Source organism: Cordyceps javanica, chromosome 5 (assembly GCF_051103115.1).
Source record: "Cordyceps javanica chromosome 5, complete sequence".
Taxonomy (NCBI): domain Eukaryota; kingdom Fungi; phylum Ascomycota; class Sordariomycetes; order Hypocreales; family Cordycipitaceae; genus Cordyceps; species Cordyceps javanica.
Window position 1 is genome coordinate 838482 of NC_139299.1, and position 25403 is coordinate 863884.

The window sequence follows — 25403 nt, forward strand, 5'->3', positions numbered from 1 at the left end:
ATGTTCAATCCGCTACACCGAGAGCTGTGCACCCCACAACGATGATGCGACGACGAAGAGTCGCATTAGCGCTGATACTATCGAAATCAACATCGGTGCCGCAAGCCAAGAGGAGATTCGGTGGTGGGCTGGTGTATTGGCACAAGGTCAAGGCTGGCAAGCAGCTATGCGGTCAGGTCACCACAGAACACTTCTATCACCATGGGAAACCCATTTACACTCAGCCCAGAGCTTTTCCATATCCGCGGATATCCAGCCTTCGGAATCACAGTATCCTGCAGCCTCATTCTCCGAAGCCAAGGCCTACCTACGAAGGCTATGTGAGCGGCACGACATTTTTGATCAGAGTCTAGCTGCATTGGCTGCTGTTCTGCTTTTCCCATCATTTGATGTGAGCCAAGAATTACAGTTACCCACTCCTAGGATTCATGAGCACCCCAAGGCAGGAAAACCACTTGTCCATGCGAGCGCTCGACAAGGCCACGACCAACTGTACCAGACCGAGTACTTGGACAAGTGTCTTACTTCGAGCTGCTATACAAGAGGAATACGACCAATCTTGCTAAGTGTGTTTTATGAGCCCAGTATATATTGCAATGCCGTTACACCATGGCTGCAAGGGTCACTCGCGGCGATTCGCGCTCTGGCAATTGGGAAGCCTTCCGTGTTGTGGCGAATGGTGGCGCTTCGAGCACCTCCTGCTGCCTGGCTCTGGCTCGGGGCTATCACTCTAGGCTTCGAAGAAGAACTCATTCGAGAGGTTGGATTTGGGCAAATACCCATAGACCTTACTTCGTTGGCATGGTCGGGGACAGTCCAGTCGTTCATGCAGGGACCGATATCGAACGCTGGCATACACGAACGGCGTATCGAGCGTGCAGATGAATGCAGACTACTCTTTCTTACGCAGTCTAATTACCACACGCGCCTCCCTGTTTGTCACTGGAGGCCATTTGGCTCAACTCCACTGGAAGATGCTGATATCGACGTGCGCAAACATGTCGACTGCCAGAACCATAGACTTCGGTATGAAGGGTTCTCCTGGAATTGTAAAAATAGCAAAGTAACGCATTGGCCATTACGGGGGGTGGAGGTTTTTCTCCGAACTACAAGCCCGATTAGCTCGAAATCAAGACCAACGTCACATGATACAGTAATTCGCGATAATGAAGTTATCTCAGAGAACGCAACCCGAAGTATCTTTGGCTGGCTCCGTTTTGACGGTTATGCGCCGCGCGAGAAGCCAATATGGGAGCACGAATGGTTTGAAATAGTAGATTCAGACGAGGACGAAGACCTCAATGGCTATGGAAGTGAATCCAACGATGGCGCTCCGTCTCCCCCTTTTGCTTACGTACGGTCATGGATATCGAGTTTGCCAGGGAAGAGAGTTGGCAACGATGGGCCGGCGGACTTGGTAGCCTGAATTCGACCTATCCGGAGAGTGATAATACAAAAGGTAGAGACCAAGCCTAACCCATACTTGATGCTCAATAAGAATTTGAACCAGTACAGCCGGAGGTGGATAGTCACAATGCCCTGGAATAGTCAATCACTACTCCGTAGTTAACTACTATTACCAAACAGGAGTGGCCTCAGGCACAGGCACGGGTGAAGCAATTTTTGACTTTACTATCACAGCGCACCTCTGGCGCTATCTGGTTTGATGCTAGCCGCATCTGCGCTTTGTCACCCGCTTGAGCCATACTAACCTTAGATCAGAAAGATAAAGCTAATAGATTAAAAGATTGAGTCTCAGAGACCAAAATTTATCCCGCTGCATGTTTGAAACTTTGTAGAATTGGCGAAACTATGCTGTCTCTTCGGATCCAGTACTGAAACTCCCAGGTGTTGAAATCAGGACAATTTTGTAAAAAAGATGGAGGTTGAGCTCCAGAACTCGTAAGCCTTGGTCAAAGTAGACCAGTACATCGGAGCTGATATCCATAAAATACCGTCGCATCACTTTGACGCCATGTCATCAGCCTTCTCCCTAACCATGTCGACGTACGTGAGCACCTTGAGCCGGCGCAGATACAAAGTCTCGATGCTCTGCCTTCGACGAACCTCACCCAGGTTGTGGCCCGTAATGAGAATGAGCATGATGAACGTCTCAATGAGGCTTGGGGGCACGTTGCACAGCAGCTGGCCGGTGACGGTCCAGCGCATGGCACTCGCACCAATGACCAGGCCAATGATCAGGACAACGTCCGCCATGACGACATACTCGTGAGAGAAGAAGGCGCCCATGCGCTCCGACAGGCGTGAGCTCAGCGACAAGTTCACTCCGGCAACTTTCGAGGCCGGGTCGGCGACGGCAGCCTCGTCCATCACGGCCCTGTCGGAAAGGCTAGCCTCGTCGAAAGCGTCATCCTCGTAGCGGGCCAATTCGTGCTGCAGATTGCGCAGAACGAAGCCGTCGTTCAGGCCAATGAGACCAGCATACGTTCCAATGAGGAGCCACCAGTTGGAGTCGAAGCCCATCGCCGGTCCAATGGCCACCCACACGACAATGACGGCGATCAGGATGCCCACGCCGGTCAACGTGCCCACGAAGTCGGCATAGTAGAAAATGGCCCGTTGAAGATGACCCATCCTTGGTGCGGGCACCTCGACAACCTCATTCGGCAGGTCGTCTCCCGTGAGTTGCCGCAGTTGCAGTTCCACGGCCGAGTCAGCCTCAAACAAGAGATTGAGCCAGCGGTTGGTAAACAAGGCGTGGCGCTCGCGAATGTTGGCCAGGAACGCAAAGATGAGAACCATGAGCGCCGAGGTCGCCGAGTTGATGTACAGCTGCCAGCGGTCGCTCCAGCCGCAGTAGTGGCCGAAGCCGAGCCAGACAAAGATGCCCACCCAGTACAGGCAGATGGTCACAAAGTGTCCCATGATCTCCGATGCCCTGGTGGAGGCCCGCCCCAGCCAGTTCTCCTGCGGTAAGCTGACCTCGTCCAGCTTCTGCTGAAATCTCTGCTCCAGGTCGGTGGTGACAGAATCGACGTCATCTCGCGCGAGCCCCCCGCGGGGCCCCCTGGCGTGAATGGTGCGGAGCATACGTTGGTGGCTGGCGCTGCGAGATCGCAGGCTCGCAGTCAGTCGGATCATCTTGTCGTAACCGTTGAGCTGCTGACGAACGAGCAACGAGTCAAAGAGATAGCTGAGGATGGCCTGGATGTCCGAAATCATGACAGCCCACGAGTCTGTCTCGCCGTACTTGATGCCCACCAGAGCCCAGGCCAGCAGCCCGGCCAGGATGAACAAGAAGACAGGTTCAGAGCCGGATGCCCACACGATCCAATCCAGCCAACGATCGAGACGACCTTCCTTCTGCTTGTCCACGTAGCCGGTGACATTGTGAACAGAGTCACTACTCTTGGAGCAGACCTCGGTGACACCCATCATGGCCATCTTCTCATTGCCTGAAAGGTCGCTGCCAGGCAGATGAGCGACAATTTGGGTCGGAGCAGCATCTGCAATCGGACCCTTCTTGCCAGGGGCCGCAAGCCACTCATAGATTTTACCCATGTTGACGGACAGCACACCTTCTACCCAGGTTCAGAATATAATGATCTTTCTTTTTCTTCGCGTCTTTTCTTTTCTTTTCGCTTCCGATAGCTTTGCTCCTGCGGTATTTGATTCGGCCGCGAGCTTCTTAGGCTGGGCAGAACGTGATTCGAGCGCCGGAGCTAGACTTGGCGACTGAAGTAGTTGCTTGCATCGAGGCTGGGCTTCATACCAACTGTTAGAAACCAAACCACTCGTCGATTTCGGTGGCTTGCATTCTATACCTGTCTCTTACGGGGGCCAGAGTTCTTCCAGCGGTGGGAAGATGGCAGTGCCGATGTGTGCACGACGAAGAGAAAGATTAAAGGTCGCCAGCGTTGTAGAGTAGCAGCGTCTGGCTGCTGTCAGGTTGGATAAGAAGGCGATGAATAACAAGCCAAAATGTTCAGATATACGTTGCTTTGCAGATACGTTTGTCAGTTGATGTAAGTGAAGGGGTACAAACTGTCCCAGGCCGGCCATCTACTTGATATATATAATTTCGATAACGTAGTGATAGTATTACTTGAAAGCTGCAAAGCTGACCCCTGGGAGTATCATACCGCAAAATTCTCTCCTGCTAGACTTTTCACCGACTTGTTCTAGCCGATTCTGCAGTAGTCAACGTAGAGCAGCGCCTCGCCGGATACACGGCACTTTCGAATACACCATTTTCTACCACTACCGATTTTTTCGCCCCATCTACGCGCAGCTTGGTCAACGGAGCCTTGTCCGCAAAAGGAAATGAACCACTCGAAGGTAATGAAAATCGCTCACTCAACGTCGTGGCTGTGCAGCGCCCTACCGCGAAAAAGACGGCTAGTTGGCCGATGAGACTTGAACCTGAACTCTTTCAGCTAATTTTTTCTTCTCGTGAATCCTTGGGCCCCATTTCTCGGCTGACTGGCTAATATCGGTTGCTGCGTTGCGAGACGATAGTTTTACACCCATGTGAAAAAGACATCCTTTGCTAATAAAGTTCGTCTTTGCTCGGCAAGGGATAGATTTTTTTGGAAAGGAAATGCTCTTGAAAAGGACTAGCGGCAACAAGACAACGAGCTGCTACTATAGCAATGTTAAACTTAACCATTGTACTTAAGGCCATAACATTATCGTTTCATGACCCAACTCTGTCTAGACTACTCTCGCTCCCCCTTGTTAGTGAACGAAGGGTCTCGGCTCGGAAGACAACCGCTTGGTATCCACTTGGCGGCGTGGGAGTTTACCAGGTAGGGCAGGTCACAGGCTAGATAACTACTAACTAGTTAGACGGCGTCGAATAGGAACATCGTTGAGTGACGATTGACTTGACTCTAGTTGGCGGTTAGCGCGCCCAGAGTGGCCAAACCGGCTTACTGTGCGTCATTGTCTTCCCGTCGGAAGATTATTCACCATGTCGCGAATAGTCCAAAAAAGATATCTAGATTTACGCGGGTGATGTGTGGTCTGACCCTGTACTTCTGGCGCAGACAACTAATTTCTTGCTCGCGTTTTCTTCAAAAGAAGTTTAAGCGGTATTCATGATCAAAAGACTGTCGCGAACCGTGCAATGCTGATTACAGATTCAAAAGACTTGTTTCGTTCCTTCATTTCCCCTAGCAACATTACAAAAAAACCGTACTCGAAATAAGACCGGACTGACGCCTGAGAAAACCTAACCTTTCTGGAGGAGCTCTCAGCGGCGTTCGAGTTGCTTGAAGACTGCGATTATGAATTCAAGTGCTTCATGTGGTGTATGTTGACCGAGGCAGTTTCCAGTTAACTACTGAGTATAATATTAGCAATTCGTGTAGGGGTCCTCCTGTCGACAGGCGGTGCCACCGTCGGGCTCCAAGCTTAGATATAGACTTTGCCGCCGCAGTTGCCAAGACCAGCTACATGACTTCATGTCTTAGAGTAAGCTTCCACACAGCGTCTGTATGCCGTGTGTTGACCGGAACGCTTCTTTGGCATCCGGTCTTCCAAACAGAGGTGGCTGAAGAAGAGTGGACAATTTTGCAGAGAAGCGTTTGGTATACACTGGTATAAGATTGATGATGTGGTAACGTATGGTTTATCTTTTGGTTAATACGCTGCTGGGACAATAAATGGACTGTATATTCTTTCGCAAAAGTCAAGCTGCTGGTGCAAATCGCCAGTGAAAAATGACAAGTTGTACTAACCGCAGCGATTCGATGGTATGTTTTGAAATATTCCACAAGCTTTCCAAAGCATTTCAATACAAATGAAATCCATTGACGCCGTAATACATCTCTGCTGATATAAAGACAGCCTTTTTCTTACTCTCCTCGGTCTGGCCACCGTGGGCGAACAGTAGATAACATTTTGCCGAGTACTTGCTGGGTACCTCATTACCAACATTATCCTGGCGTACGCCTTGGCATCCGCTCGAGTCTTCAAAATAGGGCTTGCCATCGATAGTCACGTCTACTTGCGGGCAGACGTCGACAAGTTTTCCCCTTTGATGGTCCCTTCAAGGTCGATCATACAAAAGCAGCTCGACATGCTGAAGCGGAATGAAGCCCCTCACAGGAGCTCGACGGACCACCTTTCGTTGTCGACGCGGCCCTCACCCTAGATGAGCTCTTGGGCCTTTTAAAAGCCGACCTTCATCTCAGCGGCTCGACGTTACTCTCGTGCGGGTCTCATTTCGTGGCCAATCGTCGGTTGAACTCTTCGACGCTTGAGGCACTTTGGCCGCTTCCCTGATGAGTGGCAAACTTTGTTTACCTGAGATTGATATGGTGAGTTGCCAAAAGATGTCAGATAGACTGCGGGTAATTTTCTTCTATAATCAAGACTTTCTCAATGGATATAAATACATTCACACTCGTGACATACACCACAGACCTCGTCTATCTTACGCACTATTCCAAGCTTCTTGAGTAATTCACCATGTCTCACAGAATGGTCGCAAGGCAATCTCTGTTGTCATGTGGGCTAGAGGCTGTTGGTGCAGATGCCAGTAGCTATTCGCAATCTACAATTGGTAGTCAGCACAAAAGCGTCTGTCGACGTGAAGGATTGTCATGCGCAAGACTCACCGCATTAGGATCCAGCTTGGCATGCCACGATGAAAGTGGTTTCAATATCCAAGTCAGTGGCATTCGAATCACACCGTCAATGACAGCGTGTGCAACATGCACACCTTGCGGCGCAAACTCCTCGGCCAGTGCCAGCACCAGCGCGCGCAGCGAGTGCTTGGAGACGGCAAAGGGCTGCAGCCAGGCATTGGCCTTGACGCCGGCCGTTGCACCAGTATATATCAGTGTGGGCACGAGAGCCTCCCCAGTTGCGTTTAAGAGGAGCGGAAGCGTCAACTTGGCAAAATGATAGGCCCCGTTTCTGGTCCCAGGCTGGTCAGCGGTTGCGACTTGCAAGGCTTGAGATGGGGACGGGTGGTGGGTGCACACAGTGTGATTGCGAGAGCATATTCCATATCCCCTTGCGCTTGCCACAGGAACGGTTTTGGGAACGGTCGGCTGCTCGCGTTGAAGATGGCAGCGGCACAAATGGTTCCAAACTTTTCTGTGATCTCACCAAACACGCGCAACATGTCCTCCTCGTCGGCAACGTCAACTTTGTAGCTGACGGCTGTCCCGCCCTCAGCCTCAATCTCTGTAGCCAAATTTCGGGCGAAATCCGGTGATCGGGCCAGTAGTGCCACAGGATACTGTTTGGCGAAACGTCTCGCCACAGCAGCGCCAGTTCCGGCACCTTGTTATCAGGTCAGTACATATAGCCACACACACAAAAAAAGAAAGAAAGAATGCATTCGCCCAGACTCGTACCAACTCCTGCAATTACGACATATGGCTTGGACTTCATATTATGGAAATAATTGACGGAATATCAATGGGCAATCAAGCTATGCAAAATGTCATAGTATAAAACTTGTGCTAAATCCACGTCGCCGCAAGCAGTGCCTTATTAACTGGTAATCCCGGCCCGCGACGACCCCGCCCCGGCCGGAGCAATCGACAAATCAGCTCCGTCCATGTGCCCGCCCTCGGACCCGTCGATCCGAGGTTGAGCAAGTACTGAGTTGCCATATTCTCCGCGCCATGCCGCAATGTTACCGCAAGATTTCTGCCAAGAGGCTGTAGAGAGGATTTGATTAAAATTGAAAAGCAGTCGTCGCTCTGGGACAACATAAACTTGTAGACGGACATACTTACTGCTCCCTTCTTCGACTCTCTTGCTCATACATCACCGCCACTCAATTTTACCCTTGTCAATACCACCTCCAACCCCCCAAAAAGAAAAACTCTATCGAGATCAGGGATTTTTGATGTCACCGCCGTTCGTGATCGTATTTGCTGCAGGTATGATTCTTGCCCCAGCCATTTCAACTAACCTTCACTGAACAAAGGCGAGTGTCATAGGCGAGGATGAGGTGAACCGCCAGATTGCACTCCGGTTTGCACCTCATCACCCAGTCGCCCTCCTCTGCTCACCAGACAACAAACTGACCGCCGCCGTCAGCGCCGCTCACGACGCCGGTAGCGAAGCCGTCCTTTTTGAAACAGACCTGTCTTGCATCGAATCCATCAGGGCCTCCATCGCTTCTGCATCTGCTCAACTCGGCAAGCAGTGCGCGGCTGCTGTCTTCCAGGTCCGCAGGGAGGCGGCCGAGGTCCCGTTCCTAGAGCAGACGGCGGCGCAGTTCCGCGCCGCCACCTCGTCCCAGATCGCGAGCGCGTACGCCTTCTCGCAGGCTGTGATGCCGCTGCTGGCATACGGCGGCGGCGGCGGCGGCGGCGGCTCGGCAGAGTTTCCCGCGACGTTGGTGTATGTCGGATGCGACGGTATTTCGAGGAGCGACAAGGTGGTGGAGAACGCGCTCGTCGCTCTGAGTCGCAGCCTCGGAAGGGAGTATGGCAAAAAGTATATCCATATTGCTCATCTGAAATTCAAGAAAGGCTCTGTGACCAAGAACGAAACAGATGCAGATGCGAAGCGGGATGCACGCGTCGCTGAAACGCTCTGGCATCTATACACTCAGCCGCTCTCTTGCTTCGCAAACGAAATCACCATTTAGAGTGGCTCTGATGAAAGATGTAGACCAGCCAGTCAATCTAAGAAAGCTGAAAACCTTTTGCCCAATGGTATATACAACAGTGTATTGGACAAGCCGTAAGAAGTTTCGGAAGCACAAGCCCGCGAGTTTTGCCCCCATCAGTATCGCAAGCTTGAGCATCATAGACGAGACTATTGGGAATAGCATTAAATTTCAGGTCTATACTAAAACATAATTCGTGCAAAAAGTCTATAGATTCGGAATGCAACTCATGATACATCATACAGTGTGAATGCTTGGTAGACATTCCTGGTCGAAAAATCTCAGATCCCTCTTATACCACAGCGGCAATGTTGTTATCAATGAAACGATCCGCCTCTCTCTTCAGCATCAATATGCAGCTCGCGACAACAAACGCCTCTGCCCCAGAGGCGCTAGCCTTGTCGTCATTCTCCCAGTCATGAAGGTCAATCATCAATCGGCCGCCGTTGCCGCCCGAGTACCGTGGCGTGCCCGGAGTGCGGAGCTCCTCGTTCCGGATCAGCTGAGCGACGCGGGCACCACGATCGGCCCGCTCCATGATCAGGAGCGAGTCGGCGTTGCACGCCCTTCTTTCGTCTCGGCTGCCGTAGCGCCACTGAAACTTGCCGAGCGCCGCCGTGTCAAAGACCTGCGCGCGCGAGGCGAACGAGCGGCTCCTGACCTCGACCTCCTCGCCCGGAATGCTCTTATCGTGCAGGGCCGCGTCGACGGTGACCCGGGCGTTGCCAGGCAGGATGTGCATCTTGGGATGCCTGCCAGGGCCGATGCGGTAAATGGTGGAGATGAGGGTTCTGTCTTGGTCCGATGTCCTGACCAGCGCGCACGAGTTGGAGCTCTTCTTTTGGCGCATGGACACGTATTCCGTCTCCCCCGACTCGGCGCGGCGGACGGATATATTTTCCAATGTTTTCCCGGTAAGCGCTTGGTTCACGTCATAGCCGATAGCGTGTACGTCGAGGTTGCTGGTTGCGAGGAAGCTGCTCGAGGGCGCAGCGCCCTGGTCGAAGCCATGGCCCTCCTTATCGTCGGCGGAAGAATCCGAATTCCAACCACTCTCCGATTTCGACATGCCCGTCTTGGATTTTATCGAAGAAAGAAGACCCATGGTGTGTGTTTTGTGAATAATTGTGTGTTTGGTCCTTGATTTTTGCTTGCCGTGAGTTCTGGATTCTTGCCTTGTTAGCAAAAGCTTGTTGTATTTATAGTGATGCGATGGCTTGAATCCGGCGAGCTTACTCACGCCCTGCCATGTCCCAACTTTCGTAAGTGGCGCAAGGTTATCAAGTACCTGATCAAGGCAGACTAATACTAATAACTACTTAGTTAACTAACTAGTTTGTAACTGACGATTTGAAGGCTATGCAGGCTGCTAAGCCACTGGTGGTGGTGGGGTACTGTGAGCAAGGATATCCGGGCCATCTCAACTCAATAATAAAGTTGGGTCAGACATGACCATTCAGCCTCAATTTCTGGGGGGCGATGAAATCATCACCTCCTAATCGGTGGTAAGGCTGGCCAGGCTGGGGCTTGTTGCTGACGCTGCCCGCTTTTGTCTCATGGGCGACTAGGCGACCTGTTTTGCCACCGGAATGCTCAAGGTGAACCTTTTGGGAAATAGTAGGCACATCAACGCAGCAAATTATGATGAAACTTCAATCGAATGGAGGCAGATGTGTTTGAGGCCATGTTTTGGCTCCATCATGTTGCCAGAGACTCATATGCTGATGTGTGAAGGCACACGAGAGCGCTCAAGAGTCTGTCTACCCAGACCATTGCGACGAGGTCATAAAGGTACCTGACCCGATAATAACGAGCTCAAGGACAAGTTCAATCTAGATGGTCAACCTAGGTTCAAGCCCGTCTTAAGCCCTGATTATCAAGCAATATAAGCGACCCTGGTCTGTGAGCAATATAAGCCACCCTTGTTTATAGCAATATAGGCGAGCCTAGTTTGTGAACAGTGTGAGCAGTGTGAGCAGTGTGAGCAAATGCTACAATTTTCTGTGCATAGATAAATCACATGATACCCTCAAAATCGCCTTTGTTATAAATACGTAAACCGTGAAAAGAGGGCCTTGATAATCGAATCTCTCCAGAACAACTCCCTTGATAAATCACCCTCTCATCACCATGCAACTGCCAGAATACACCTTGGTACAAACAACTCAGCGCCACGACACGATAAAAAGTTCTAACAAAACGCCACCTTGTTTTATCAGCAATCATGTTGAAGACCATCTCCCTAGCAGTCGTGCTACAGCTCGCTGGGGCAACAACTTCAAGCCCGCCCCACGACAACGAGGGACAAGGCATGTTTTCAGGCGACACCGCCACTTCGCGGTCCGGGGCCGATGCCGGGGCAGATACGCCTCATTCCCGCGTCATGGCGGAATTTGGGCAAGGCATCGTCGAGAGCGACTACCACGAGGGCAAAGTGGCCATGATTGAGGTGCCGGAAGGCAGCCTGATGAACTTCAACGCAGTTTTTCATGACGAGTTGGGCGATTACCAGAATGCCATGCCAGACACGGCACACGGCGGCAACCAGACGGCGGCCCACGGCGGCAACCAGACCATTGCAGCGAGATGGGTCGGGGACAAAGAATTCTTCGCCTGGTGCGCTGCCAATGCTCCCTGGGGCGCAGCATTTGACGTCGTTTGGAAAGCATGGAAAGGCACCCGAACTGACATTCGCAACGCAGCAAAGGGCTGCCTGGAACGCATGCGGCAGGCGGCCGAATCAAACTGTGGCCTTTCCCGCGTCGTTGTGGGCAGTGGCGACTGCGTATGTGGCTACATCTTGGGTGACAAGATTGATGCGGTTCAATTCGGGTCCGCCGACGCCAGTGTCGGCGGCCTGGCCTGGGCCAAGCAGCAAATCGTCTACAACTACAGCTACCTGAATGCCAACGTCTGGCACCGCAACATCCGTGACCACAACTACCAGGTCGGCATTGCGGTTGGTTGCCGCGCGGGCGTCGTCAATGAGGAGCAGCGTGTCAACGCGCAGCTGGATCTGTGGCAACAAGGGCGATGACTACCAGCGCAGCGACGACTCTGGGCGTACAGCGGGCATCAAACTGAGCAGCAAGGCAGATGAGCCGGACCGTAAGCTTGACGAGCTGTAGGCGGCAGATGGCCATGGCACGACACCATCAACGGTACCTTTCTACAAGCATTTAAATTCCATCTTAAACTACGGGTAACCCCAATTTGGAGCGAAAAATGTGTTACATGTGCCGATAGCTAGTTAGGATCTGCAGGAGCCCTGTCAAGCCTGACAGGCTCGCTGCCTATAAAGGCTGCCTGCAAGCCGCCTAGAGAATTGAACAAGCAGCCATTTTACATCTTGACCGAGCAGTCTCTACATTATGTATGTGCATTTCGATAACCAAACGAGAGCCCGGCGACCGTTAAACATTGTTACAGAAGAACTGTCAATTCTGACGGTACAGCTGAGCCCTCTGACGAGGCCTTCGTCAAGCTCAGCAAGTTGGGCATGCGGGAGGTCTAACACAAGGGGTACCCTGACAAATATGGCTATTTTATCTAATCCTTACCGGTTTTAGTGCTAAGTTAGCTATAGAATAGGGATACTACGGCTTTATTATAGCAACTCTATAAAAATATAATGTATTATATTATATTTTCTTTGTATATACGTACTGTACGTAGTACTTACTCTTAGACTAGTCATTAGCTAGTATCGTAGCTATAGTGTATATATAACACACCTATAGCGCATACTTTCCGCCTTTTTTTACAGGCAGGCCCCTTGATCACCTCCATAGGTATACTTAGTCGCCCTTTGACCCGCCAATACCTTGTAAGAAGATCGAGACGGTCGCTATTCTCAACTAGTAGTTATCAGTAGCCTTGCTGCCTTGCCTTGTACTAGCTCGAGGTGGTGAAGATGACCCACATCGCCGTGCCGCCTCTGGGGTAGAAGCTTGGCTGCCATGCAGGGCCCAGCAACCTGTTGCTTTTTGCACCACAGGGATTTCCCCGCCGCTGTGCATAAATTGCCCAATTGCTATTTGCCGCGACATCATGGCGGATACGGAGATGGGCCGCAGAGTGTCACTTGATGGAATCGGCGGCAGGGGCGGCGGCAGGGGCGGCGGCAGGGGCGACGGCGGCGAAAAGGACTCAAAATTCTTCGATGAAAACGTGGATGCATCCCCCGCCAACGCCACCACCACCACCACGCCGCCGCACGGTCTGCTCGCGCGCCTCCGGCACCTGGAGGCGCGCATGGACAGGAAGCTCGGCATCGAGTCCGACGCCATCGAGCGCAAGCGCGCCGAGGACCGCCAGTACGTGCCCTGGCACGAGCAGCTCTCCATGGCGCTGCTGTGGGCCAGCGGCACCATGAACACGTCGTGCTTCGCCACGGGCTTCCTCGGCCGCGAGCTCGGCCTGGACCTGCGGCAGACGCTCCTCGTCACGGTCCTCGTCTCCGTGCTCGGCGGCGCCGTGGTCGGCGCGGCGGCGACGTTTGGGGCCGCCACCGGCCTCCGTCAGATGAGCGTCTCGCGCTTCTCCTTTGGCTGGTGGCCGAGCAAGGTCATCGCCGTGCTCAACTGCGTCCAGCAGCTGGGGTGGGCGGCCGTGTCGTGCATCACGGGCGGCCTGGCGCTGACGGCCGTGTCGGACGGCCGCGTCTCTCTCGTGCTCGGCATCGTCATCCTCGCTGTCGCGGCCTGGTTCATCTCCGTGGTCGGCTTGAACGCCATTCTCGTGTATGAGCGCTATGCCTGGATCATCTTCTTCGTCATCTTCATGATCATGTTTGGGCAAACGGGGAGATATGCCGACAATACGACGCCGGCGACGGCGACCGGTACCGACCTGGCTGGTGGCGTGCTCAGCCTCATCGCCGTCGTCTACGGGTCCAGCGCATCCTGGGCTACCGTCGCCAGCGACTACTATGTCCACTATCATGCCGACGTCAGCCGCGTCAAGGTTTTCCTCATGACGACTTTTGGTATTGCCATCCCCACTTCGATTGGCATGGTTGCAGGCTGCGTGGTTTCCTCCGCGCTCAACCTTCGGCCGGACTGGGACGCCGCGTACCAAAAGGGCCTTGGCTACGTAATTCAGGAGTCGCTGTATCCTCGCGGCTTCGCCAAATTCCTCCTCACACTTCTTGTGCTATCTGGAATCAACACCAACGTAATCGGAATCTATAGTGCGGCGCTGTCTTTTCAGCAAATCTCGAGGCCGTTTTCTCTCGTGCCACGCTTTCTGTGGATGCTTCTATCATTGGTTTGCATACTCGCGCTCGCTCTGGGCGGACGAGAGCAGCTGAACCAGTACCTTCAGTCCTTCCTCTCGCTACTGGGCTATTGGTGCACCTCATATATTGTTATTATCCTCGAAGAGCATTACGTCTTTCGTAAAGCCAACTTTGACGCCTATGACCTGGATGGTTGGAATACCCCAAGCCGGCTACCCCTTGGAATTGGCGCTTCAGTGGCCTTTGGTCTTGGCGTCATCGCCTGGTGTATGGGTATGAGCCAGACCTGGTTCATTGGGCCGTTGGCCAGGCTGATTGGAGACAGAGGCGGCGATGTTGCGAATGAATTCACTTTCGTTGTGACCTCTTTGAGTTACCTCCCAGCGCGGTACCTAGAGCTGAAGCACTTTGGCAAGTAGCCTGGGAGCGCTCTGCGTGTATATTTGATGATGAGATAAGATGTATATAGTTTCTGTTGTATGTGCTTTACTGCCACGAGATCGTCGAGGCTTACTGCCTAGGTCCAACAATCCTAATCAGCTTCCACTGGGAGCGGTTGTTGTTAAATCCCGGTTTCCGGTTCCTGGCAGGCTAGTTTCGGTGGAGTTGTGGAGTTAGCCGAGGCACTATCTTGACGCACTTCACCTCCCCGGAACCTGTGTGCAAGGGCCAGTCAATTTGATCCCTTCTTTCTCGCAAGTCGGTATCTTGTGCTAGTAGTCTTGCGCAATACTCTTAAACTCACCCAAAAGGTTCATTCGTCAATTGCAAGCATGGACAAGATTGACCGCATCCTTTACAAGTACGCTGCCGAGGGCAACGATACCAAGGACAAGGTCTACGGGGCTTCCTTTGTTGTCACTGACCAAAATGGTAGGTATATCCTTTGCACTCACATGAACCTAAACGAAGAGATAAATCAAGAGACTGACAGTAGCTGGAAGGTGTCGTCTATTCTGGCTCATCCGGACGTATCAGCTCGGATACGTCATCGGCCCCTTTCACAGACCGATCATTCAGCTGGGTCGCCTCTCTCACCAAGCTTCTCACATCTACAGCGCTTCTTCAGCTGGTAGAAAATGGAAAGCTCACACTCGACCAGGACTTGCGCCCCGTTGTGCCCTATTTGGCAGAGGTGCAGATCCTGGTCGACTTTGATGAGAACGACAAGCCCGTTATGGAAGACAACAAGAATCCCATCACGCTGCGGTATGCGCAAAATCTCATGAAATACGATGTAGAGATTATGCATCCGCTGACATGACCCACAGTCAGCTACTCACGCACACGGCTGGCTTCAGCTACGAGTTTGCCGATCCCACGCTCCTCAAATGGTCGCGCCAGCAGAAGCGCCAGGTCTGGCGCATGCGCTGGTCTCGTGAGGAGGTGTCGACGCCGCTGCGCTTCTCACCGGGCGAGTCTTGGGGCTACGGCGTCAACACGGACTGGGCGGGTCTGGTGCTCGAAGCCGTGACCGGCCGCACGCTCAACGAGTACATGGGGGAGCACATCTTCCGCCCCCTCGGCATGAGCGACTCCGGTTTCCGTCGCGCACAGCTTCCGCACACGGCAGGCCGCACCGTCCGGGCGGCCCTGCGCAACCCGAAGACGGGCGAGCTCAGCGACGCCGCCACCTGGGTGATGCCGACGGACAACGAGGTCGACAGCGGCGGCGGCGGCCTCTTCACCACGGCGTACGACTACGCCGCCTTTCTGCGCGGCCTGCTCGCCGGGACGCTGCTGAGGAGCGAGACGTTCCGGGAGATGCTCAGGCCGCAGCTCGACGATGCCAAGGCTGGCTACCTCAAGGTGATGGCCTTCCACCCCTCTGTGCACAATACCTTTGCGCCGGAATTCACCGGCGATCCGCTGCCGCTCAACCACGGCCTCGGCGGACTCCTTAACTTGGTGGACGTCCCTGGCAAGCGACGAGCGGGCAGCATGGCCTGGAGCGGAATGCACAACTGCCGCTGGGTAAGTACTAGAAAGTGATGCTGAATGTTTGTTTAAAAAGGGATGGAATTGCTAATATTGTGCAGTGGATCGATCCCAAAACGGGCATTGCAGCGGTGCTGGTCGTCAACATTCGTCCCAACGGCGATCCTGTCGTGGCTCGGCTGTACGACGAGCTAGAGTTGGCAACCTATGAGGCATTATCCAGCTCAAGGAGCAAAATTTAAGCCAAGACAAAACAAGATGCAGATAGGCACGGTGAAGCATATTGCGGCTGTTCTGGCTGAAAAAAAAGTTACGCAACGGATGACCGCGGCCGTGCGGCGCGGATGTGGATGAGAAGGGCCGCGGTGCGTGCACCGACTGGCAAGGGTAATTTTCTTAAAAGATAGATTTACCAAAAACAACTGCATACTCGTTAGAATTCTACAGTCACGTTTTCATGGAGAGGTCTTGCCCAAAGGTGAGCAAATCTTGCCGTAGTGTGATATTGCAGATGAGGTATGCCACACAAAATCTACTGATCAGTGCCTGATCGGCTGTTGATGAGATGATCACCGTCTCATCCCGGACTACAGAAATTCAAGATTGAGCAGCTAGACACCCTCGTCGATGGCCTCGTCACTAGATTCCAGTCCAGGAAAAAACATCGTCTCGTAGATGGGCAGGGAAAAGAGGACGCAGCCGGGGTGCATCAAGCAACTTTGTGGCCGCCACGAGGCTGCGCTACCTGCAGACCGCATTGTCGCACGAGGCATGTGGTCGGTCATCAAAAAGGAAAACAAATATCCATCGACCCCACGCTGCGGGCTGCCGGGCTGCCCTATCCTAATGTACAAGAGCAGATAGCAAGAAGGGCATGTTACATGGGTTTGCCCACCCATCGAGTGAGATGGTGGCGGCCTGAACGGCAAACCCCGGGAAGCTGACCAGCCACGACTAATTATAGACTTAAAATAAACAAAAGCTGGAACGTCGCATGCAGAGGATAGCCCATCCATGACGTCTTTTGGGAAGGTCTAATCCATCTTTCCCCCCCCTCCCCCGCTTCCTCTTGACTTGCACGCTAACAAGAGGCAAACCGGCTTCGATTCACATATTGACATACCAAGTAGTCCGGGCAAAGGGTGGGCGCACTAGCCCTGCCACACCTTAATGTAGCTTACACGGCTGAAGAGCGCCGGCGCCTTTATTGCATCTGGGCTGAACGAACCGAAAGTATCGATTTTGAGAAACTGGAGCTTTGGGTCCTTTTGTAAAACTCGCCGCTGATGTATTCGTTGGCCCCAACCCGTTGCCCAATCCAGCAACTGTCTATCTCGATTTGCTTCGCGGGGGGGGCCCAGCAGGATGAGCGCTGCACCCCAGTCGGCAATGCGGTGCAAGGCAGTGTTGAACTGCTTTAGTGTGTGGTATATGTGCTGGTAGACGGTCTATAGCGAAGAGCGTGTCCATCCTATCACACGGCCGCGGCGACTATCACAAGGACTGATAGCGCGCCCAGGCCAGCCGCCCCAAGGGCTTCGAGACATGCGATGCTACCCAAGCCTCAACTTGGCCCCCCGCGAACGAGAAGACGGGGATGGGAGCCGAGTTTGGAAGGTGATGCGCGTGATTCCTTTTCGTACAACCGCCAATTTTTTGTCCTTTTGCCAAGGTGCGGCGCCACACGTTCTGCAACGCCTTGGCGGGTAGGGCCGGACTAACAGCAGTTACGGTCGAGGGCCTTGAGGAAGCGTTCAAGAGGCTCATCTACGTCGAGGAAAGCCTGGATAATCGACTGCGCAAGAGTTTTTAAGGTAGATTGCCCATGACCAAGCACACGGGGCGAATAAGCTATCTTGATAGGGTACCAATCACGGGCCACAGATCGACGCCCCCCCGGTCATCTCAGGTGTGAAAGATGGTGCCCTTTTTGATGCAACCGCCTGTCATCCGGGAGACGGTAAAAGGCCGAGATACAACTCCACGTTCAATATCGAGAGGAGGCGCCCTTCATTTTTTGTCCGTTCCGGGGAGCCCACTCCACCAATATCGCGGAGCTAGCATAGATCTAGAAGCTCGACCGTCATCCAGGTCGCATCGTGTGTGCCATGCCAACGATTCGCCGAGCCATGCCATGTCCCCTCAAGACCTTCCATATTCACTCAACTCTGCCCAGATGACAAATTGAGTTCAGTCAAAATCACCGCCTCCCTGTGTTCATGTTCTCTTCCTGCCGGTCAGCCTTCGCATTGATGCTGGAAAGGGCAGGTAGCAATGTCTTGCTCGGAGTTTGACAGGTGGTAAGCCGGCTCGCCGACGAATGTCGGCTACCGGTCTTGCTGAATTGGATAGAGATGGCTATATGAGACTGGCAAGATAAATAGCTACGTGGTTTCCCGTGGAAATCTCAGAAAGATTCTCATCAAGCTCACCCTTTATTCGGCAATAGTCCTTTCAGAGACCATTCTTCACCACTTCTTTCAAATCGTCTGTCAACATGCGCCTGTCCATCATCGCAGCAGTTATCCCTCTGGCCATTGCGGCCCCCGTTGTTGAGCCGGCTCCTCTTCTCGAGGCCCGTGGTTCGCAGGCGATCCCTGGCAAGTACATTGTCAAGCTCAAGGACAGCGCGACGATTGGTATCATGGAAGCGCAAGCCAAGGTTTCCAGCACCGATCACGTCTACAAGAACGTTATCAAGGGCTTCTCCGCGAGTCTCACCAAACAGGAGCTCGAACGTCTCCGAAATGACCCTGATGTAAGTTACTCTTTTCGTTCACATGCCTTGAATATACACTGACAGGCTGTGTCAACGCAAAATAGGTCGAGCACATTGAGCAGGATGCCATCATCAGCATCGGCTCCATCACCCAGCAACCGGGAGCTACCTGGGGCCTGACTCGCATCTCGCACCGTCAGCGCGGTAGCACCACCTATGACTACGACACGAGCGCCGGCCAGGGAGCCTGCGTCTATGTCATCGACACTGGTGTCGATGACGGTCACAGAGTAAGCCAATGTCTGCCTATCCATCAATCGAGTGACGACGGCTGAATGAGAATCTATAGGACTTCGAGGGGCGTGCCAAGCAAATCAAGACCTTTGTCAGCGGTACCCGCGATGGCCACGGCCACGGTACGCACTGCGCCGGCACCATTGGCTCCAAGACGTGGGGTGTAGCCAAGAAGGTGAGCATCTTCGGCGTCAAGGTGCTCGAGGACAGCGGCTCGGGCGCACTCAGCGGCGTCATCGCAGGTATGGACTTTGTCTCCTCGGATAAGAACTCGCGCAGCTGCCCCAAGGGCGTCGTCGCCAGCATGTCGCTCGGTGGTGGCTACTCGGCTACCGTCAACCAGGCTGCCGCACGTCTGCAGTCCTCGGGCGTCTTTGTCGCAGTCGCTGCCGGCAACGACAACCGTGATGCCGCCAACACCTCGCCTGCTTCGGAGCCGTCGGTCTGCACCGTCGGTGCCACCGACTCCGCTGACCGCCGCTCTACCTTCTCCAACTATGGCCGTGCCCTGGACATTTTCGCCCCCGGTACCGGCATTACCTCTACCTGGCTTAATAACGGGCAGGTGAGTAATTTCCGCTCTTGAAGCTCTACCTGACCTCGGGACTCACTTTTTTTCTGTAGAACACCATCTCGGGCACTTCCATGGCCACTCCACACATTGCTGGTCTTGGTGCCTACCTCATGACTCTTGAGGGTGTCAAAGCCGGAGCCGTCTGCGCTCGCATCCAGACACTCTCTACCAAGAACGTCATTACCAACGTTCCCGCCGGCACTGTCAACTACCTGGCCTTCAACGGCGCCACTTAGACTCCCTCAGTAGTCATTCACGGGCTAGTTCAAGTTGAAAGGCGAGGGCCGCTCGCAAGCGCCAGCCAGCAAATGTAAATATCGCAACTCGCGGCCTGGATATGAACTGCTGCATTAGCACTGTGTCGCATTTTTGTGTTTCTCAAATTCTGTTCTCTTTAGCATGTCAGCATCAAATGAGATTGTTTTTCTTATGGTGTGTCAGTACATTATCGAGCCTGAAATGAATGGCCATCCATGTCCAAGTACCGTTGTTGAAATGACATTGGACAAAATCATGAGCTTGCGCTTGAAACCGATGTCATCAACACTAAGAAATGCAGTTTGCATGTCCCGCGCGCAGTTGAAGAACTTGGCTGCTCCTGTGCCACAGCTTAACTGGCCGATCTCATAATTGTGCCAGAATGCCGATACACGCTGGTTGGCCGACAATCTCCTGTCCAGTTGAGAGCCTATTAGATTTCAAGTTTATCATTTTTTATCAAGTCCCAATAAGATCACAAAATATGATGCTTCGGATATTTGCAGTCGCACAAGGGCGTCAAAGGGACAGCTAACTTTGGCGCAAACCATCAGCTCTACACGAATTCGACTGTGTGTAGGTGTGTGTGTGTGTGTTTGACATTCTAGAGACCAAACCGTGCATGACATATCCAGAGAGAAACATTCAACAGCATTAGACCAGATGACAGTATTCGGCAACTATTCAGTCATATGCGCCTGTCGTGAACTTTATTCTCCGCCTTCCGAAGGATGCGGTACCCTGGGCCGATCTAGAAGCCTTCAGTAATGGGAGCTGGAGCCTCGACGCGGAGGTCACCAGGAGCAAGCGTGTGGCTTGGCCTGGCTCTACAATAGTCTCGGTAGAGATTGATAAAATCTCCACGCAGGCATCCGTCACGTCAGAAGCCACGTTTAAATGGCGTTGAATTTGGCGTTGTGTTGAGTCGGTAGTTGCACCCGTATGGAGAGTGGTGGATCCGAGCGTGTTTCGTGGAGGTCGTCTCCGAGCGCCGAAGACGCCTTCCGGGTACACGGACAGCTTCTTGGTCTATAGTCTAGGCTTCTTTTAGTCGACTCACGGAAATGCGAGCGGCGCGCGGCTCAGTGATCGACAAAGTCGCAAGCTCACACAGGACGGCGTGTGCCTGAAGAGTTGTGATGTTGAGTCGTGGCATGGAAGCACACAAAGAAGCTGCCGAGAGAAGTGCCGGCCGCCATACATTGAATGCATTGCGCACAACAGAAGCCGGCTATTAATTCAGTGTTTTGATCCGACCAGAGTACGGATAGAAGGGCTGGCTTCCGCCGGTTGCTTGAATACGAGTGGAGGGCAGCTCCACAGATTGCAAATATCAGACATAACTGGGAGGCAGCAATTTACAACAGGGTTGCAAGAACCAGTAGTATAAAATATGGATCCTACAAGACGGGGAGACTCCTTGCTATCGAGAATGCAACAGTCTTTTCTGTACTTGGGCAAGGCAGGCAGCAGCGCGATGGTATATGGACGGATGTATTCGATTCGTAACAGCTGTAGGGTAGTTGATCTGCAAAACGTAGATTCGGCCGAGAGACAAAGGGAGGCGGTCGAACTAGTAAAGCGGTCAAACCAGAGTTGCTATGCAGGTGGCGGCGGTCAATGTGACGTGATATGTGAGCGGGCATGTGATTTTTCAGCGCTTTAAGAAGAAGCAGAATATTGAGTACTGGTAGAGGAACCATACCAGTACCAGTACAAGCGAGTAATTTCTATTAGTGGCGTACAAAGCGGTTACCGAGTCTGAAAAAATCGGGGCTAAAAAGATCGCCAAGTCGATGGTGGTTTGCCGTAGGGCCCGATTTGATGCCGATGAGGCAGAGGAGAGACTTGCGATATTCTTTATTTGCTTATTTCCTCACTTTCTTGGCTGATGTGTTTGCATGACAAAGGTGCATACGTACCGATGCAGCCAAGCATAGGTAGCATTCACTCGACGGTGAAGTATTGTGGTGACACGTCAATATGACGGTTCGCCGCAGGTGCTTCCGTGAACTATCGGTAGAGACCATCATTAGAGCATGCCGAACCTGTCAACGTCGCTGGCTGGCCAGGGTGCGGTTCGTCGGGAGGAAGTGCCGGTGCAATACCAAGAGGGACGAAAATTTCTCTAGCCGCAGCAAGTATCACGAGCAAAGAAGAAATCAGGAAAAAGAAAAAGTTAATGATGTATATCCTGGCAACCATCCATGCAAAAATGCAACAAAAACAATGAACCCACAAAACTGGACACGGGTACCGGCCCCGGGTTAGGTAGCCATGACGCCTGAACACCGTACTGGTATTGTGGACAAGCGAGGCCACCGCGGTTTTACGAGTTGTAAGCTGTAAGAAATAAGAGGTAAGAAGCAATATTCGACGAGACGGACTGAGCCAATTCTGAGGTGGTATAGCAGGGATAAGCTGGCTGACTGAGTGACTAGAAACTTCAGTGAGTCAACGGCGAGCCTGTTGCAAGCTACCACTAGTCAGTTATAAGTTGGGAAACTTTTCACGACGGCACCAATCATGAACCAGTATGACTGGTTCGTGGCGCCGACTGTGACTGTCGCTGAAGACGGTCATCGTCAGGGAGCGTCAGGGGAGGCTCAAACTCTGACAGCCACCGTCGCTCAGCAGATTCTACACAGCGGGCAACGTGGCAGTGCAGCGAGCAACTTTAAGCAATTAGAAAGTTATTAATACAGGCAGCTAACTCCTAGAGTGCTAGAGGGCCGGTGTGGAACACTCGGAGGGCCTGCAGAGCGGTCCCCAAGTCCCACCCGCCGTGCGGATGCCGGCGCGGACGCCGCCGTGCTACGGCGTGCATGAAAATTTTTTGTCTCGTCTTTTGACAATGGCTCTGTCGCTCTATCCCAGGCTTCTAAACCGACGATAACCTGGAGGAAAAATTCCTCTGGCGGTCTGGTCAAACCCTGGCCCGAATAACGTAAAGCAATGCAAGGAACGTCCGATCCAGACGGCGCCATCGTTTCCACATAACCGGGACCAGCCACACCATAACACTTATTACGGTGCATCGAATCGAAATAGGATCAGCCGGCTGGATAAAAAAACTCTTGTACTTAGCGAGAAGCCTTCTGGAAATAACGGGAGCAAACGACACGAGCCACTTTGATTGGAAGACAAGATTTGAACTGGGATCGTTTTCCGGACCACTTGCCATGCCCTGTCCCGCTGGATTGTAAGTAAGTAGAAAAAGTTTTCTAAACAAGAAAAATAAGACTCCAGAACGTTCATCGTCTGCGCTCTGCGGGAGTACTATGCACTCAACGGCACACCCCCCCTTGGTATCAGTATTACAACGGCTTGAGCCGTTGCCAGGCGCTATTCGCCAGTTTTCGGACGGATCGAGGGAACCATCATGTAAGACGCAGCATCAATGAATGGCATCATACATTCTGTGGAAAAAGACGGGAAAACAATTTTTTTCTTGCCCTCGCGGTCCAGTTTCTGAAACGAGCTCGCATATTTACCGTGAGCTGCTGAGCCAGCGATAATGAACCGGGCTTGCGATGTAGTCATGTGTCCTTGAGGCTGAACAGACGAGGCAGCGAGCCTACATTGACCGGTGACGCACGGCAACGCGCAACAGCCTCGTCTGCACCACAAGCCACAGCTACCGTGATTCTGGTCGCCGGATTCAGCCCTCCGATTCTCCCCATCAAGGTCTTTTTCCCAAATTTACTGGTAGTAGCCCCGACGACTTGTTGTCTTTACTCAGTACGGTCAAAGAGCGCGGCGCGCAAGTTTCGCTGCGAGCCTGCTAGGCAGACAAATTTCTACCAGGAAAACCAACTCTCCGGCAAACAGGCAGCAAGATCCAAACAGGGCTGCCTGGAAAGGGGGCGAGCGTCAGGTAAACGCCCCTTTCGGGGAGGGTCGCAGACGTTGCCCAGCTGTCTTGCAAGTCAGGAACAAGGAAAGTTGGACACGCCCTTTTCTTCTCAGCCCTGTCAAGCGACGGAAAGGGAACAGGTAAAAAAGTCAACTGGGCTCTTTGCTCAGAAGCGTGCGTCACGTAGGGCTGCGCGCTCCAGATAGGAAACATGCAACGACAAGTATGGCTTTCCCCCCTCCCCAAACCAAAGCATGCGTCATCAGACAAATAACGCCATGCTGTTCGCGGCACCCGGCAAGTAAGAAAATTAGAGAAAACCAGCAAGCCACAGCCAGAACTCGACACGGTTTTTGGCTTTTGGGACAAGGCAAGGGTTGCGCTGCTGTTGCGGGTTGTTGGTGCCTCGATGCACACCTTACGCACGCTGGTGTGCGCGGCCCTCACGTAAGTGACCACCAAGCAAGTTCCAACTAGGCCGCCGCGCGCCGTTTTCCTCGAGTCGGCGGGACACGGACACCGCCCCAGGCAGACGAGGCCCCAGGCAGACGAAGCAACCGTGATGTCTCTAACCTGTTGTGGCTTGACCGTCTCCCCAGTAGTTTGTCTCAGCCTTGCGTTGTGAGTCACCCTGCCTGAGGCACAGGCAACAGGCTACAGCATAGTCACCCACGCAACGCCCGCCAGCCCGCCCTCGAAAAACCACGAAAGCTTCTTCTCACTAGTCAGTTAGCCCGTTGAGGTATGCGTCATAAGTATAGAGGGGCACGAAGAACAGACCTGGTCTTGTGCCCGTCTGGTTGGATGTATCTCTCCCACTTAACCCACAGCACCATGGTACCTTGCCGGGTGCCGCTCCCGCAAGACGCTCGGAAGTTTATTTTATCTTATTTTACTTTGATTTCTTACTCTTTTTTTTTTGGGACAATGTGGGTACGCGGCGACCCATCCTGGATTTACCGGTAATGCGGCAAGGCCAAAACAAAAAAAAAGAAAGAAAAAAAAATCTCAGCGTCCTTCTTCCCAGTCCACTTATACGACATCCTGGTCTGGGATGCTCAGGCTGATGCACCCGCTCGAATATGCCTGCGCAAAGTCAATAATGTATCAGTATCCGTACAAGTAGAAGACCCCAAACTTCAAATTGTCGATTTTCTATATAAGAACCCAGTTCCTCCCGCCCATCCCCTATTCTCTCCTCTCCCGTTCATCACAATACAACAAAGCCTCACCAAAACAGCCTTCACAGCTATCAAACACTCCCGCTTACACACTTTAAACTTACAACCACACAAATCAAACTTCACAACAACAACCACCCTCCCACAAACAATCATGTCTGCTCAGTTCGCCAACGGTATCGGCAACGTCCGCATCGCCGACCGCGAGCACATCAACCCCATCCTTCAGGGCATCCTCTACAGCACCGACCGCAAAGCACAGGTCGCCGTCCTCCAGGAGCAGAGCCGCCGCTCCTCCGCCTCGTCCTCTTCCTCGTCCACGCCTCTCACCTCCCGCAAGGGCTCCGTCATCTCCCCCGACACCGTCTCTCTCGCGTCCTATTCCAGCGAGAAGCGCCGCAAGTCGTCCCTCTTTGGCATGGCCAGTTTTGGCAAGAACAAGGGTGTCGCCAGCATTTCCAACATCCTGTAAAAAAACATCAGTGGTGCTGGTGAATTGCACACGACGCTCTTCTCTGTTCCCCCTAGACGACCTTCTTACGACTTACAACATATAATGAATTCGGCAGAAGCAGGAAGCTTCTTCATAAACATCTACAAAGAAATGAAAAGAAGAAAAAAAAACATGTTGAGCTTCCTGCTTCGTGGCCGCGAAATTTCTCATTCTTCCCGGATACACATGGCATTGGAGTTTTTTACCATCTGGCACTCGCATACAGACTCGAGTGGTGGATTTCCTTCT

At 52.8% G+C, this 25403-nt stretch overlaps 9 protein-coding genes across 9 annotated transcripts; 6 read left to right on the plus strand and 3 right to left on the minus strand.

The window, feature by feature from the left end:
• Positions 1–1962: 1962 nt before the first annotated feature.
• V2A60_007495 (uncharacterized protein) lies at positions 1963–3522 on the minus strand (the record flags this gene model as incomplete). Its single annotated transcript, XM_083258779.1, has 1 exon — positions 1963–3522. The coding sequence occupies one exon, from the start codon at positions 3520–3522 to the stop codon at positions 1963–1965; it is 1560 nt and encodes a 519-aa protein (XP_083114905.1).
• Positions 3523–6430: 2908 nt separating this feature from the next.
• V2A60_007496 (uncharacterized protein) lies at positions 6431–7368 on the minus strand (the record flags this gene model as incomplete). Its single annotated transcript, XM_083258780.1, has 4 exons — positions 6431–6520; positions 6585–6885; positions 6954–7257; positions 7332–7368. 4 exons carry the CDS (start codon positions 7366–7368, stop codon positions 6431–6433), a joined length of 732 nt encoding a protein of 243 aa, XP_083114906.1.
• Positions 7369–7831: 463 nt separating this feature from the next.
• Positions 7832–8581, plus strand: V2A60_007497 (uncharacterized protein; the record flags this gene model as incomplete). The annotated part of the gene is made up of 2 exons (XM_083258781.1): positions 7832–7865; positions 7926–8581. The coding sequence occupies 2 exons, from the start codon at positions 7832–7834 to the stop codon at positions 8579–8581; spliced, it is 690 nt and encodes a 229-aa protein (XP_083114907.1).
• Positions 8582–8894: 313 nt separating this feature from the next.
• Positions 8895–9707, minus strand: V2A60_007498 (uncharacterized protein; the record flags this gene model as incomplete). The annotated part of the gene is made up of 1 exon (XM_083258782.1): positions 8895–9707. One exon carries the CDS (start codon positions 9705–9707, stop codon positions 8895–8897), a length of 813 nt encoding a protein of 270 aa, XP_083114908.1.
• A 1119-nt stretch (positions 9708–10826) lies between these two features.
• Positions 10827–11639, plus strand: V2A60_007499 (uncharacterized protein; the record flags this gene model as incomplete). Its single annotated transcript, XM_083258783.1, has 1 exon — positions 10827–11639. The coding sequence occupies one exon, from the start codon at positions 10827–10829 to the stop codon at positions 11637–11639; it is 813 nt and encodes a 270-aa protein (XP_083114909.1).
• A 1013-nt stretch (positions 11640–12652) lies between these two features.
• On the plus strand, positions 12653–14260 carry V2A60_007500 (permease for cytosine/purines, uracil, thiamine, allantoin-domain-containing protein; the record flags this gene model as incomplete). The annotated part of the gene is made up of 1 exon (XM_083258784.1): positions 12653–14260. One exon carries the CDS (start codon positions 12653–12655, stop codon positions 14258–14260), a length of 1608 nt encoding a protein of 535 aa, XP_083114910.1.
• Positions 14261–14614: 354 nt separating this feature from the next.
• V2A60_007501 (serine hydrolase domain-containing protein) lies at positions 14615–16021 on the plus strand (the record flags this gene model as incomplete). The annotated part of the gene is made up of 4 exons (XM_083258785.1): positions 14615–14714; positions 14786–15050; positions 15113–15815; positions 15881–16021. The coding sequence occupies 4 exons, from the start codon at positions 14615–14617 to the stop codon at positions 16019–16021; spliced, it is 1209 nt and encodes a 402-aa protein (XP_083114911.1).
• A 2255-nt stretch (positions 16022–18276) lies between these two features.
• On the plus strand, positions 18277–19602 carry V2A60_007502 (S8 family peptidase; the record flags this gene model as incomplete). The annotated part of the gene is made up of 4 exons (XM_083258786.1): positions 18277–18537; positions 18603–18788; positions 18848–19357; positions 19417–19602. The coding sequence occupies 4 exons, from the start codon at positions 18277–18279 to the stop codon at positions 19600–19602; spliced, it is 1143 nt and encodes a 380-aa protein (XP_083114912.1).
• Positions 19603–24815: 5213 nt separating this feature from the next.
• On the plus strand, positions 24816–25133 carry V2A60_007503 (uncharacterized protein; the record flags this gene model as incomplete). Its single annotated transcript, XM_083258787.1, has 1 exon — positions 24816–25133. The coding sequence occupies one exon, from the start codon at positions 24816–24818 to the stop codon at positions 25131–25133; it is 318 nt and encodes a 105-aa protein (XP_083114913.1).
• Positions 25134–25403: the final 270 nt, after the last annotated feature.